The sequence below is a fragment of the Lithobates pipiens genome, unplaced genomic scaffold, assembly GCF_037356315.1.
Source record: "Lithobates pipiens isolate NorthernLeopardFrog02 unplaced genomic scaffold, aLitPip1_a1.2 Scaffold_18, whole genome shotgun sequence".
Lineage (NCBI taxonomy): Eukaryota > Metazoa > Chordata > Amphibia > Anura > Ranidae > Lithobates > Lithobates pipiens.
This window is the reverse complement of record NW_027507758.1, coordinates 555,652,052-555,667,832: the sequence shown is the minus strand read 5'-3', so window position 1 is coordinate 555,667,832 and position 15,781 is coordinate 555,652,052. Positions and strand designations below refer to the sequence as shown.

Sequence of the window (15,781 nt, the reverse complement as noted above, 5' to 3'; positions counted from 1 at the left end):
GATTGCTAGTGCAATGCTTTACAGGCTCCAAAATAAATAAATGCAAAAAAAAAAAAAAAAGTGCATTTATTATATATATATATATATATATATATATATATATATATATATATATATATATATATATATATATATATATATATATAATGATATCCTGATCCCATCCATTGTCCTACTCTGGCAAAAGGTGTGACCCAGAGACTAGGTTACACCTTTGGACCTGCAAAGTATTTTGCGGATAACTAGCACAGGACAGAAGGGACTGGGAAGCACCACAAGCAGAGCCCACTGCGAAATGTTACATCCTAGTCAAGTTTTCAATCTTTGATCCAGTGGGGTCCAGGTACGGCCTAAAAGGCTATTCCAAAGATTAGTCAACCTTTATACAGCGTGTTGACACACGAAAAAAATAAGTTAGTTAAAGCAATAATGTCAGAATGGGTCCTTACAAAATCTATTGGGGAAGGTGTGGGAGTGCACTAATGGGTCTTTGCAATCAAAGACAGCAAATAACTGAGGTATTCAGGTCATAAAGTCCTGCGTGACCGTAATAAAAACCTTAGCCCCAAGGGCAGAGAATCCAGCCAAGGGGGACCCACAAGGCGGGAGAGACTAGCAGCAGAGGACAACATGACATCAGGCTGTAGACATCAGCAGCATTATTAGATGTGTTGCAAGCTCCTATACTACCTATTAGTAGAAAGTGAGCTGGGGCACCTGGTACAGTAGGGATTCAATATAAAAGAAATTCATTTCTTGAATATCTGGCTGGTGGTGGAGAGTATACCCTGGGCTCATCTACATTTGGCTGCCAGTGTCCAATCCTCCTGTAGATGCAGTAAAACCTGAAGTCCTGTGTCCCTCAGTGGATGCAAAAGAAAACATTTAAAGCTGAGCTCAAGTTTTTAGGCAAGTTAAAATAGTTTGTTACTTCCCAGCCCACTCCCGGGAACAAAATCGAGTTGGGCTGAGCGCTGCCCAGGCAGTCACTGAGCGCTTTCTATTCTATGAATGAATACAAAGCCTCCTCTGACCAAATTGGAGCTTGTGAGGTCACTTGCCCACTTGAGCCAATCAGAGGAAGTTCTGAATTTTTTCATAGAATACAAAGCTCCCTGTGAATGGTTCAGCAGAACTCAGTCCAAATTAAAATTTGTTTTGGGAGTGGGATGGAAATTTCCCATCCTACTGAATTCTGAACATGTATACTGTATGTAGCTGAGGCTACATACAGTTTATACAGTGCAGACAGAGGGCACATCTAGTAGTGAAGGTAATAGTTTGTTTGGACCAGCTTGGTCCAAACTAACTATTTAAAGTTTTCTAAAATCTGGAGGAGATCAGCTTTAATGTTTTACAGGTAATTTTCTCTCTAAAGTAAGCCGCAGCATGAGTAGAAAAGCCTTGCCTTGCTCTCTGTGGGGAAGCAATGGTCTGCTGAATTAGACCTATAGCTCTGCAATCAGCAAAGATCATGTTCCAAGCCGATTGTATAGTTCTGGGTCTGTCTCAGCAACCTCTGCTTCCATATAGAGAGCAAGGGTCTTTCTGTACAGCAAGCTGAAAGGGGTCATGCTTGTCGAGTTATCTTGTGGCCAATTTATAGATAAAAGAAACTATTTAATCCATACATGGATTACAATTCGGCAGGTTCAGCAGGGACCAGCCAAGTTTTGATCCATGTATGGGCAGGGTGGTTGTACAGAGGTTGATCTACCGATTGACTTTTCTGTACAACCAGCCTGCCAGGTGTTTCCTGATTGATATTGATCAGTGCCATACAATGACACAGCAGGAAGCATTCCCCCAACAATATCAAGTGTGTGGATGGGAGTTGGGTCTTTTTTTTTTTTCCCCATTCAGTCTGTTACATAGTCTGGTTGAAAAAAAAAATGAAAAAAATCTATTTCAACCAATAAAAAGGGGAAAACAAAACCAAAAATTTTAAATACACAATCCCATACCCACAGATGATCCAGAGGAAAGCAAAAAAAAACCCAGCAAAGCATGATCCAATTTGCTCCAGCAAGGGGAAATAATTCCTTCCCGATACCCCGAGGCAATCGATTTATCCTGGGATCAACTTTACCTATAAACATTGGCATCCAGTTTTATTATGTTCATTTAGGAAAGAATCCAGGTGTTTTTGAAAACACTCTTTTGAGCTAGCCAGAACCAGCTCTTGAGGGAGTCATTCCATGAATAAATATATGGCCAGCCTTAGACTGCATATCTTTTGTCTGATGTACCTGGAATATTTTAAGTAAAGTTAAACTAAAAGTTCAGTTGGGAGTCAAATAATCTTCAGAATATTGGCTTATTCATCTCAAATTAAAGTGGAGTTCCACCCAAAAGTGGAACTTCTGCTTTAAGCACTCCTCTCCCCCTTACATGCCACATTTGGCATGTCATTTTTGGGGTTGGAGTGGGTACCTGCTTTTGACAGGTACTTTCTGTCCCACTTCTGTCTTCTGGCCGCCTAGGCGACTCCTCCACCTAGGCAGCCCCTCCCTCTCTGCAATCTTCTGGGACACATCACAGGTCCCAGAAGATTGCCTGGCCACTAGGAGAATGCAGCGTGCGCAGTGCATGCCAGGCTATGAAGCTGCAAGTGGTCACAGCCGGGCGCCCACAGTTGCATCGACAGCACGGTGGAGAGGAGCAAGGCTCCAGGTGGCCGCATCGCTGGACCGTGGGACAGGAGAGTTTATTAACCAGTTGCCGACCGCCGCACGCCGATGTACGTCGGTACAATGGCACGGGCAGGCATAAGGACATACATGTACGTCCCTTGCCTCCCGCGGGTCGGGGGCCCGATCGGGCCCCCGCCCGGTGCCTGCGGCGGTCGGTATTCGTACGGGAGCGATCCCGGACGAGGGGACGGCCATTCATTCATGGCCACCCCCTCGCGATCGCTCCCGACGAATAGAAATCCCCGGTGACATCACTTCCTCTCCTGTAATGTAAACACAGGAGAGGAAGTGATGTATTCTCTCCTCCGTGTCGGTATTTTTCGTTCCGACACGGAGGAGAGCGGATCAGTAAGTTGCACCAACACTCACACACACAGTAGAACATGCCAGGCACACTCACACCCCCCCTTTACCCCCCGATCACCCCCCCAATTACCCCTGCCCCCCAGTCACAGTGACACCAATGTCATTTTTTTTTTTTTTTTTTTTTTTTTGCATTGGTGTCATTTGTGACTGTAATAACTGTTAGGGCAGTTAGAGTTAGCCCCCTTTAGTTCTAATGTACCCCCCTAACCCCCCCAATAAAGGTTTAACCCCGTGATCACCCCCCGTCGCCAGTGTCACTAAGGCTGGGTTCACATTGCAGCGGTTTATGAGAACGAATGTGATTCGCACCGCACTGCAGTGCAAATCACATCCGATCTCTGTGCGATTCGAGTTCAGCCATTCGCCGCACCCGCCACACCCGCCGCACCCGCCGCAAATTCGCACGGGACCCTTTTTTTGGCCCGCAGCAGAATCGGATCGCATGGGTGTTCACACCATGCGATCCGAGTTTGCAGATCGCACTGCGATATGCGAACTGATCTGGGGGTGTCAGTAACATTTCACTGACACTCCCAGCAGTTCGCATAGGGCAGTGTGAACTGCCGCCGGGAGGCATGCGATGCGGGAACCCGCCGCGGATTCGCGGCGTTTCCGCATCGCTCCAGTGTGAACCCAGCCTAATAAGCGATCATTTTTCTGATCGCCGTATTAGTGTCACAGGTGACGCTAGTTAGGCAGGTAGGTATTTAGGTTCGCCGCAGCTTTTTATAGCGCCAGGGACCCCCATATACTACCGCATAAAGCCCCCTGATTGCCCCCTAGTTAACCCTTTCACCAGTGATCACCATATAACTGTTACAGGTGACGCTGGTTGGTTAGTTATTTTTTTATAGTTTCAGGGCACCCGCCATTTATTACCTAATAAAGGTTTAACCCCCTGATCACCCGGCGGGTGTCATTTGTGACTAATAACTGTTAGGGCAGTTAGGGTTAGCCCCCTTTAGTTCTAAGGTACCCCCCTAACCCCCCCAATAAAGGTTTAACCCCGTGATCACCCCCCGTCGCCAGTGTCACTAAGGCTGGGTTCACATTGCAGCGGTTTATGAGAACGGATGTGATTCGCACCGCACTGCAGTGCAAATCACATCCGATCTCTGTGCGATTCGAGTTCAGCCATTCGCCGCACCCGCCACACCCGCCGCACCCGCCGCAAATTCGCACGGGACCCTTTTTTTGGCCCGCAGCAGAATCGGATCGCATGGGTGTTCACACCATGCGATCCGAGTTTGCAGATCGCACTGCGATATGCGAACTGATCTGGGGGTGTCAGTAACATTTCACTGACACTCCCAGCAGTTCGCATAGGGCAGTGTGAACTGCCGCCGGGAGGCATGCGATGCGGGAACCCGCCGCGCATTCGTGGCGTTCCCGCATCGCTCCAGTGTGAACCCAGCCTAATAAGCGATCGTTTTTCTGATCGCTGTATTAGTGTCACAGGTGACGCTAGTTAGGCAGGTAGGTATTTAGGTTCGCTGCAGCTTTTTATAGCGCCAGGGACCCCCATATACTACCGCATAAAGCCCCCTGATTGCCCCCTAGTTAACCCTTTCACCAGTGATCACCATATAACTGTTACAGGTGACGCTGGTTGGTTAGTTATTTTTTTATAGTTTCAGGGCACCCGCCATTTATTACCTAGTCTCACTAGTGTACCCCTAAATTTAGGGGTGTCTACTTTCCAAAATGGGGTCATTTGGGGGGGGTTTGTGCCATCTTGGCATTTTATGGCCTTCAAAACTGTAACGCCCTTAGAAAGCCTGAAGGCGGTGCTTGGTTTTCGGGGCCCCGTACGCGGCTAGGCTCCCAAAAAGTCCCACATATGTGGTATCCCCATACTCAGGAGAAGCAGCAGAATTTATTTTGGGGTGTCATTTCACATATGCCCATGGCATGCGTGAGCAATATATCATTTAGTGACAACTTTGTGAAAAAAAAAAAAAAAAAGTTTGTAATTTTCCCGCAACTTGTGGCAAAATATAAAATATTCCATGGACTCAACATGCCTCTCAGCAAATAGCTTGGGGTGTCTACTTTCTAAAATGGGGTCATTTGTGGGGGTTTTGTGCCATCTTGGCATTTTATGGCCTTCAAAACTGTAATAGGTAGTGAGGAGTGAAATCAAAACATTACGCCCTTAGAAAGCCTGAAGGCGGTGCTTGGTTTTCGGGGCCCCGTACGCGGCTAGGCTCCCAAAAAGTCCCACATATGTGGTATCCCCGTACTCAGGAGAAGCAGCAGAATTTATTTTGGGGTGTCATTTCACATATGCCCATGGCATGCATGAGCAATATATCATTTAGTGACAACTTTGTTAAAAAAAAAAAAAAAAAAAAAAAGTTTGTAATTTTCCCGCAACTTGTGGCAAAATATAAAATATTCCATGAACTCAACATGCCTCTCAGCAAATAGCTTGGGGTGTCTACTTTCTAAAATGGGGTCATTTGTGGGGGTTTTGTGCCATCTTGGCATTTTATGGCCTTCAAAACTGTAATAGGTAGTGAGAAGTGAACTCAAAAATTTACGCCCTTAGAAAGCCTGAAGGCGGTGCTTGGTTTTCGGGGCCCCGTACGCGGCTAGGCTCCCAAAAAGTCCCACATATGTGGTATCCCCATACTCAGGAGAAGCAGCAGAATTTATTTTGGGGTGTCATTTCACATACGCCCATAGCATGTGTGAGCAATATATCATTTAGTGACAACTTTGTGTAAAAAAAAAAAAAAATTTTTTTTTTTGTCATTATTCAATCGCTTGAGGCAAAAAAATAAAATATTCAATGGGCTCAACATGCCTCTTATCAATTTCCTTAGGGGGTCTACTTTCCAAAATGGGGTCATTTGGGGGGGTTTTGTACTGCCCTGCCATTTTAGCACCTCAAGAAATGAGATAGGCAGTCGTAAACTAAAAGCTGCGTAAATTCCAGAAAACGTACCTTAGTTTGTAGATGTGACAACTTTTGCGCAAACCAATAAATATACAATTATTGACTTTTTTTTTACCAAAGACATGTGGCTGAATACATTTTGGCCTAAATGTATGACTAAAATTGAGTTTATTGGATTTTTCTAATAACAAAAAGTAGAAAATATCATTTTTTTTCAAAATTTGCGGTCTTTTTACGTTTATATCGCAAAAAATAAAAATCGCAGAGGCAATCAAATACCATCAAAAGAAAGCTCTATTTGTGGGAAGAAAAGGACGCAAATTTTGTTTGGGTACAACATTGCATGACCGCGCAATTACCAGTTAAAGCAGCGCAGTGCCAAAGTGTAAAAAGACCTCTGGTCATTTACCAGCAAAATGGTCCGGTCTGAAAGTGGTTAAAAGTCAGCAGATACACTTTTTGTAGCTGCTGACTTTTAGTAAACTGGAAAAACAAGTAGAACTCTGCTTTAAGTCTATGTGAGCCACAGCAACAATCTGATCACAGCTTTTATTACCCAACTTCACACATGTATACAATGGGTCACATATATGCACAGTATATATGGTTTCTCTGTGAATACTCACCAAGATGTCTCTGTAGGAAAGCTAAAGTCACATTGGTAATAATGTCCATCCCCACATATGGATCGATTTCTCCCTTTAACTTGAATAATTTCCCTATGAGGTAACCAGTGAGGAATGTGAAGTCGGGGAAGCTCTGGTGTACACTGCCTCTGTACAGGGAAATAGGACAATTCCATCAGATAAACTGAAAGGGAACATCACTGTAATCAGCATAGTATTGTTAAACTGTGCATACATGTAACAACCTGACTGTAAACTTCCCATTAGATTTACTGACAGACAATTCTGTAACGCAAACACCTGTCTTCGGAATTCAATTGACTCCATAGGGCAGATCCCCATACTAGATCGTTTTTGTAAATCTAACACAGATTGTAAAATCCAGAATGTGACATGGTCATCTTAAGGAAAACCTGTAATTAAGACTATACTCCTGAAAATACTGGTTGCCTGGCACTCTATTCCTATTACTTTCAATGACCGAGAACAAGCAAGCAGCTGATAAATCATACTGAACTGCATATGGTAAACTTTCAGCTTAATTGGTATCTGCCTGGTTACCAAACGGGCAGATAAAGTATAGGTCTAAATTATTATTATTATTATTATTATTAACGATTTATATAGCGCCAACGGTTTACGCAGCGCTTTACAATGTATAGGGGGGGAAACACAATTACAGTACAATACAAAAAGGTACAGGAGGGTCCTGCTCATAGAACTTACATTCTAAAGGGAGGGGGTGGTGGTACAAAAAGGTAAATCTCACACCACCTGGTGACCACACTAAAACAGTCTAAATGCATGTTTCAGTCCGCCATCTACATGCATCGTGAGAATTGACCCTTCCAGTGTAGCCTAATCTAACTGACTAAACATTCTGTATATGTCTTGAACAATTGACTCAAAACCTTTTTCATGGCCAGGTGTGGGCTTCTCAATTATTTCCTCATCAATTAAGCAGGTAAAGGGTCTGGAGTTGAGTCCAAGTGTGATATTCACAGCCTTTGCTCAATACTTTGGTGCCAAAGGTGCTTCAACAATTACAGCCGCAAAGTTTTTTTTTGTTGTATGATGCTACAAGCTTGTCACACCTATTTTTGGGCAGTTTTTATCACTCTTATTTGCAGGACCTCTCAAGCGTCATCAGGTTGGATGAGGAGAGTAGGTGCACAGCCATTTTCAGATCTCTCCAGAGATGTTCAATCGGGTTCAAGTCTGGCTGGGCCACTCAAGGAAATCCACAGAATTGTCCCATAGCCACTCCTTTGTTATCTTGGCTGTGTGCTTAGGGTTGTTCTGTTGGAAGATGAACCTTCGTCCAGTTTGAGGTCCAGAGCGCTATGGAGCAGTTTTTATCAAGAATGTCTCTCTACATTACTGTATTCATCTTTTCCCCGATCCTGACTAGTCTCCCAGTTCCTGCCACTGAAAAGCTGTATTCATGGTTGTTGGTTTGTGCTCTGACATGCATTGTTAAATGTGGGACCTTATATAGACAGGTGTGTGCGCGCCAGTACCATATCAAGTACCATACGGCAATGTATCATACAGCCTTGAAGTGCTAGAACCACTTTTCATCACAAGACGTTTGGTGTGGATAGGCACTACTCTCCCTGATGGCCGCCTTGTAGCCTGGATCGTCTGGATCCGTCCTCCCTGTGTGCTAGTGGGTCTAGCACTTCTAGCCTGTATGGTACATTGCCGTATGGTACTTGTATCCAACTTATCTGGTAAGAGCGTTTTATCTCTCTATCCGATTTCTACCTGTGAAGCTACCGAGATTGATTCAAGACTCACTCTGTCTACAATTTTGGGCGATTGAGTTACTGATCACTTTACTGGACTATTCATTGTGTGGGATTTTCTGTTATATCACCACAACTTTGGGAAATTGAATCACAGATCACTTGATTGGACTATTCACTGCGTGTGACTTTTTTTATTGTAATATCATTGTGGGCTATCTCCTATACAGTTTATGCATGTATATTTGTTTATGTACACTGATTTCTGATCTGGGATAAGCATTGCATATACTGATGTTATTTACACATTGTCACCGTCTGAGCACATTGACACGCCATTATTTTTTTTGCAGTATTCACCATTTTATCATATCATCACCGTTTGAGTACTTTGATATATTGTTTGCAGTAATTAGCGCTACACTTTCTTTTTGCTCTTGAAGTTTTGAACTCTCAGTGTGTGCTGTTTTTTTCTGATATATTTCCTTGGGTTTAGCGCAGTTTTTTCTATTTTAATATTATGCATAAAATGCAGGCTGCGGTATTTAGCCCGAGTTGAAGGCTAGGTTAACCTTTATTAAAAAATAAATTAATGCACACATTAATGCAGGCCAAGCTCCTGCAAACTCTTCCTTTAGCTCTTTGCCCATTACCTCTGTATGGGTTGTCAGTTGGCGAGCTTCAGGAATAAGGCGGAAAAATTGTGAACTTAGTTAGCTTTCAACACAAGCAAGCCCATCATAGGACTTTGAGAGGTCACATGACCAGGCTCCCATCCCTTTTTTTTTTTTAAACTCCCAATTTTATTGCAATCTGTTGGATTCAGACTCCAGAAGTTGTTGGAACACAATGTACATTTATGATCACAACCCTGGGCTTTATACCATTATCATTAAGGTGCAGTGCAGCTTTATATGTGTATCATTAATCAACCGTTCCTAATTTCCCAAATAATACATAAAATTATTTAGAACCTATGTGCTAGAAATGGTTTGTTTTTTATTTTGTTTCTTTCCGCTGGCTTCCGGGTCTTCAGGGTGTTCCATCAGAGATCCGGTGACGTCACTTGACTCCTCCCCCCTTCCCCAAGTGCCTCCGTCTGCCAACAAGGGAAGGGTTGAGGAGTCCGGTGACGTTGAAGTTCAGATTGAACTTAACGCGTACGGGAGGAGGAGCTACACATGACATCACACGCTGCTGCCCTACGGAACTAACACAATTGTCGGCTTTACATGCTGTGTTTTTATCATCTTTATGTGAGTAGTTTGTGTTTGAACACAAAAATGAAATCTTATACTTAAGCGGTGAGCACTTAGATCTTTTCTTTCTACCCATGACCTGGTGTCCTTGTTGAGATCTTAGCCCTTGTACACACGGTCGGACATTCTGACAACCAAATCCGTTGGATTTTGTCCGAAACTGTTGCATACACACGGTCAGACATTATTTAGTTACGACGGGACTACGTTCAGGCTAGTAGCCAATAGCTTTGGTCTAGGAATTTGATCTGAGCATGCCTGGCACTTTGTCCGTCTGAGTAGGCTACACATGATCGGAGCATGTTGTCAGAAAATTTTATAGACAAGTTGGAAAACTAGGTCCGTCGGATAGTCCGACGGAAACAGTCCAATGGAGACCACACACAGTTGGATTATCCGACAATACGGTCCGATTGGACACATTCTGTCGGAATCTCCGACTGTGTGTACAAGGGCTAAGGAGACGTGAGAGAAGTTTATGGTCCGTGTTAACCCTTATGACATGGACAGGGGTCCATGCCATAAGGTGAGAGTGATTAGTTAGACAGGAGGTGAAGGGATTGTCACGCTACTGTGGAAAAAAAAAAAATATTACGTCAGTGCTACAGTTTGAATTTAAAACTTATTTGTGTGAACTGTGAAGTTTAGTCATGGATTGTGGAAACTAACTAGTGTTGGGTGATTTATATAGTGTATACCACCTTTACCACTGACTAATGCAGAGTTACAATGCAAGGAGATCAGCTAAAAGTAGTTGGATCTGTATGTGCGTTATAATTAATTGAAATTAGTCGCTTAAAAAAAAAATTGGATTAAATCGAAGACAAAAATTTTAATCAGTAACAGCCCATATATACACTATATATATATATATATATAATTTTTATTATTAGTATAAAAAATTACACTCATCTAGGTGGATGTAAAATCGATCTGATGCTGCATTGGCCCCCCTCTGCCTACAGTGAGATGTGAGCAATCAAACACTGCAGATTGCTCAGTTCTCCCCTTTGCTCTGAGCAGAGAGCTGTGACTGTCATTCTCAATTTGCACAATCACAATACGTATTTGAGGAAGAAGATTTTGGACTATATTGTTTTGCACATATTCACAGGGCATATTTATAGGAGATATTATTCACATACTGGGCTTTAGAACTGTGTGAAGCGCTTTTTTTTGGCGTGGCTAAATGCAGGTCAATACATATCTGCAGTGGTTTGTAAACATACTTGATGGTAATCATCTTCCTCTCCACCCTGGTAGAATCCATCTTCTTCATTAGCAAGACATTGTCCACCCATTGGAACTTCTCCGAGTTGACAAATAAAACTGGCTGGTGGATTGTAGTGAAGATTTCATCTCTGAGAGAGAACATCCAGGAATCCAGAGCTACACCACATCTACAACAGACAGCAGACAAACTATCAACATGTCATTGGACTACTTCTTGCATTAGGAACAGAGGTTCTCTTTATACAGGGCATAGTACTACCTGCATGTCTCTTCTGCAATAATAGCCTGCCTGCTCCAAGTCTATTATAAGAAGACTTCAGTTCCACTTTAAATACAAAAGATCTTATCCTTCTAGTTGACCACTTAAGGACCAAATCTTTTCTGGCACTTTGTTCAGAAGTAAAAATCTGTATTTTTTTTCTAGAAAAATACTTAGAACCCCCAATTACGGTACGTTTTTTTTTTTTTATGTCACATGGTATTTGCACAGTGGTTTTTCAAATGCTATTTTTTTATTTTATTTTTTTTTTAGAAAAATTACACTAATGAAATTTAAAGCAAAAAGTGCAATATATAACCCAATTTTTTTGCATTATATATATATAAAAATATGATGTTACGCTGAGTAAACAGATAATCAACATGTGAAGCTTTAAAATTGTGCACCCTTGAGGGACGGCGACCCCTCCTGCTGCTTCTAAAAGCAATCTAGAGGCTAATCAGCCACTCGGATCTCTTATGAGAATGAATTGTCTGCTGAAAAAATAAATAAATACTGATAGCCTGATAGCTTCAACGCTGGTAAACCACGTATTGCGGTCTTATAGTGGACAAGAAGACTTCAGTGCTACTTTAATACAAAGAGGTTACCCTTCTAGTTGAGGGGCCTACAAGTGGCAAGAAAAATTATGTGAATCCCTTGGAATTAACGGGTTTTCTGCAGTAATTTGCCTTAAAATGTAATCTGATCCTCATCGAAGTCACAACAATAGACAAACATATAAAAACACAATGTGCTTAAAGCAGAGTTCCACCCAAAAATGGAACTTCTGCTTTTCGGATTCCTCCCCCCACCTGGTGTTACATTTGGTACCTTTCGGGGGGGGGGGTCAGATACCTGTCTAATACAAGTATTTGCTCCCACTTCTGGGCATAGATCGGCGCAGATTCCACAGTGATCTACGCCATGTCCGGCCCCTCCTCTGTCCCCTGGCAGGTCCCAGTAGACGGCTGAGACCAGTGAGGATGCGCAGCGCCACTCATGCATGTGCAGTAGGGAACCTGGCTGTGAAGCTGTAAGGCTCCACTTCCTGATTCCCTTACCGAAGATGTGGGCACCTCCACCCAGGAGCCAAGGGACGGGTCGACTTCCGATGAGGACATCGCGGGCGCCCAGGATAGGTAAATGTCCTAATATTAAAAGTCAGCAGCTGCAGTATTTGTAGCGGCTGACTTTTAATTTTTTCTTTTTCTGGCGGAACTCCGCTTTAAGCTAATAACACACAACCAATTCTAATTGCTTGTGTCTTTAACATTCGCAGTGCTGAAGGAAAAAAATAAGTGAACCCTTGGAGTTAATAGATGGCCGGTAGCACTGGATCAGACCCGCACTACATTCAGGAAAATTTTTGACCGTTCTTCTTTACAAAACTACTTCAGTTCAGACACATTTGTAGAATGTCTGGTGTGAACGGCTCTCGGGGTCATCCCATCTCTATGGGGTTAAGGTCCGGACCACCCCAAAAGGCGAATTTTCATTTTCTGAGGCTAGTATGTTGTGGATTTACTTTGACGCTTGGGATCATTGTCCTGCTGCATCACCCGACTTCTACTAAGCTTCAGCAGGCATACAGACATCCTGTAGGATATTTTCTTAAACATGGGAGTTCATTTTCCCCTCGATGATGGCAAGTGGTCCAGGCCCTGAAGCAAGCACAAATCATGTTCCCTCCACCATACTTCATAGTTGGGGTGATGTTTTGATGTTGGTATACCCTTTTTGCACCATACATAGTGCTGAGTATTCTTCCTGAACAATTCAACTATTATTTCATCGGTCCACAAAATGCTTTTCCAGTAATGGTGTAGTCGGCCAAAGTTCACTATGACAAACTTCAGGAGTGCAGCAATGTTTTTTTTTGGAGAGCAGCCACGTCCTTTGTGGTGTTCTGCCATGCGCTGGCCTGTTCAAAGACTTGCATATTGTAGACTCATGAACAGGGATGTTTGCCAGTTCCAGCAATGTCCTCTGCTCTTTAGCTGTTGCTCTTGGGTTCTTATTTACCTCATTGAGCCTTAGGAGTCATCTTGGCTGGACACCCAGGTTCTAGAAAGAGTAGCCACAGTACCAAACGGTGTCCATTTATAGACAGACAATTTGTCTGTCGGCTGATGGATGCCCAACACTTTGAGATTGCTTTGGTATCCCTTTCCAGCCTCCTGCAGATCTACTCTTGATTGTATGTCTTCAGAGAGCTACTTTTTGTGAAGTATGGTTCACATCAGCTGATGCTTCTTATGAACAGCAGTCCTAAAATGTTTGAGTGTCTTTTAATCAAAGTAGCTTTTAAGTCCTCGTGCACACTGAATGCGGCTTTGAAATTGTGCAACTTCACCTGAAATCGCACTATTCCAAAGCTGCATGTCAGTGCGACTTAACGTGGGACCTTGAAGACATCCATGCGGCTTTATGCACAGATGTCTATGCAAGTTGCACCCAAAAATTGCCAAAAGTAGTGCAGGAACTATTTTTTCAAATCAATGTGGCACCGCAAAGTCGGCATCACACTGATTTGAAAAGTGCCATTTCCAACAACAGGGTGGGGCTCAAATCGCATGAAATTTCGCTCCAATGTGAACGAGAGATTAAACACTTCCGAACTGATTTCATTATTTGGACTTCAGGTGTGCAAACTACTGACTTCAATTAGCTTTGGCTGAAATAATTAGTCTATGGGTTCACTTATATTTTCTTCAGTAACTGTGAATGTTTAATGGATGTGTTCCATAAAGACAAGAGAAATTAGAATTGTTTGTGCTTTTTCAGCTTAAAATGGTTATAAACCCCTTCAACCACTTTTTGCTACAGGTAAACCTATTAATAATAAGGCTTACCTATAGCTACCCAGGATATCTCCTAAACCTGCACAGTTTAGGAGATATCCCCTGTATCTGCATGTCCCGATGGCATTGGCACATGCACACAGAAGCAGCGGCACATATGTGCGGGCCGGAGCGGTGTACAAGGATTGCTGCGGTGGCTTCAATCTAAGATAAGTAATACATAATGAGCTGGCATGCATAGCATACTAGCTGATTATGCCTTTGTCATTTTTTTTTGTTTTGTTCGTGGGTTTACAATCACTTTAAGCACATTGTGTTTTTTTTTTTTTTTTTTTTTTTTTTTGGGAGGATCAGATCGCATTTTATGGCAAACTGCTGCAGACAACCAGTTATTGCCAAGGGGTTCACATACTTTTCTTGCCACTGTATATTTCAGCATTGTCTTAAATATTAAGACTATAAGCCAGCATCCTTCAAGGGGTAAAATAAACACCGAACCTCGCCTGGGGAAATGAGAAGCTAGGGGGAGAGGGAAGAAAAAGGCAGAAGAGACGTAGGCTGGTAATGTCCATCCTACTCTCCAACAGAGGATCTAATACTTGCCGGCCGGTTATAAAACTTGAGCTGGATTACCCATTTGATCTGTGTTAAATATGTGATTTATAACATATCTGCCTCTCCCTCTATATGTATGACAAATCCACTTTGTATTTCCCATGTTTCCCCCTTTGTTTTCAAAAATGTTGTGTTTATTGTCTTGCACAAGCCCGTGTTGGGCACAGTTTTCATAAATAAACTTATATTTGCAAAAAAAAAAAAATATATATATAAAAAAATACACACAGATACAAAAAAAAAAAAAGGGCATCACTGTTCCCACCTATAGCTGGCCATTACAGTAAGCAGCATTGAAGGGCACATAAGATACAAACAAAGCCTTAATTACCGACCATAAGCTACAGAGCCTTGCCAAGGCACCCCGGTAGCTGTAGTCCCTAGAACCCACAGTGGAGGTATTCTGTTGGATATGTGGAGGGCAGATGGTCCAAAGGGGAACCCCACCCCTTCCTAAAAAGGTTCAGGAGCACACCGAGCACCCAGCATATAGCTCAATGGCTGCAAGGTGTAAGCGTGTTGCCTGACCAATACACAGTGATACTTCAGACCATCTGCCCTCTGCCTATCCATCAGAATACTTGTGCCTCCACTGTGGGGTCACTCATTAGTGATAGGGACTACAGATATCAGGGTGCCTTGGCAAGGCTCTGTAGTTTACACATGCATTTGCAAATGCGTGCAGACTAAACCCCTGTTTTTAACGCATACTGTCAATTTGGTTGTCTGTGGGCTGGTCGGTAAGTAAGCCTGGTCTTTTGCTTGGATTTATTCTTGGCTTTGTTTGTAAAGTACACACCACCTAGGAATATGACTCAAAAGGAAGGGCAATCCTTTAACCACTACAATACGGGGCACTTTCACCCCCTTCCTTCCCAGCCCAATTTTCAGCTTTCATCGCTCTAGCGCTTTCAGTGACAATTGCGCGGTCATGCTACACTGTACCCAAATGAAATTATCATAATTTTGTTCGCACAAATAGAGCTTTATTTTGGTGTTATTTATTCACGACTCAGTTTTTTATTTTTTGCGATATAAGAGCAAAAAAAAGGGGAAATTTGGAAAAAAAAAAAACAATATATTTTCTTTTTTCTATTTGAAAAGAAATCCAATAAAATCAAATTTTGTCATAAATTTAAGCCAAAATGTATTCTGCTACATGTTTTTGGTAAAAAAAATTCCGTTAAGTGTATAATAATTGGTTTGTGTGATCACGGACATATGTACGCAAATGATCATGTACATATGTGTGCAGGTGATCACGTACATATGTGTG

At 42.6% G+C, this 15,781-nt stretch overlaps 1 protein-coding gene across 4 annotated transcripts in view; it reads right to left on the bottom strand.

Annotated features, from left to right (window-relative positions):
• PLA2G7 (phospholipase A2 group VII) overlaps positions 1-15,781 on the bottom strand; it is a 102,415-nt gene that overhangs the window by 4,045 nt on the left and 82,589 nt on the right. For all 4 annotated transcript variants that reach the window (XM_077488928.1, XM_077488929.1, XM_077488927.1 and 1 more), the window contains exons 9-10: positions 10,824-10,994; positions 6,588-6,736 (exon numbers count right to left, since the gene is read on the bottom strand). In XM_077488928.1, coding sequence (XP_077345054.1) covers positions 6,588-6,736; positions 10,824-10,994 — 320 coding nt within the window. The remainder of the gene's footprint in view (positions 1-6,587; positions 6,737-10,823; positions 10,995-15,781) is intronic.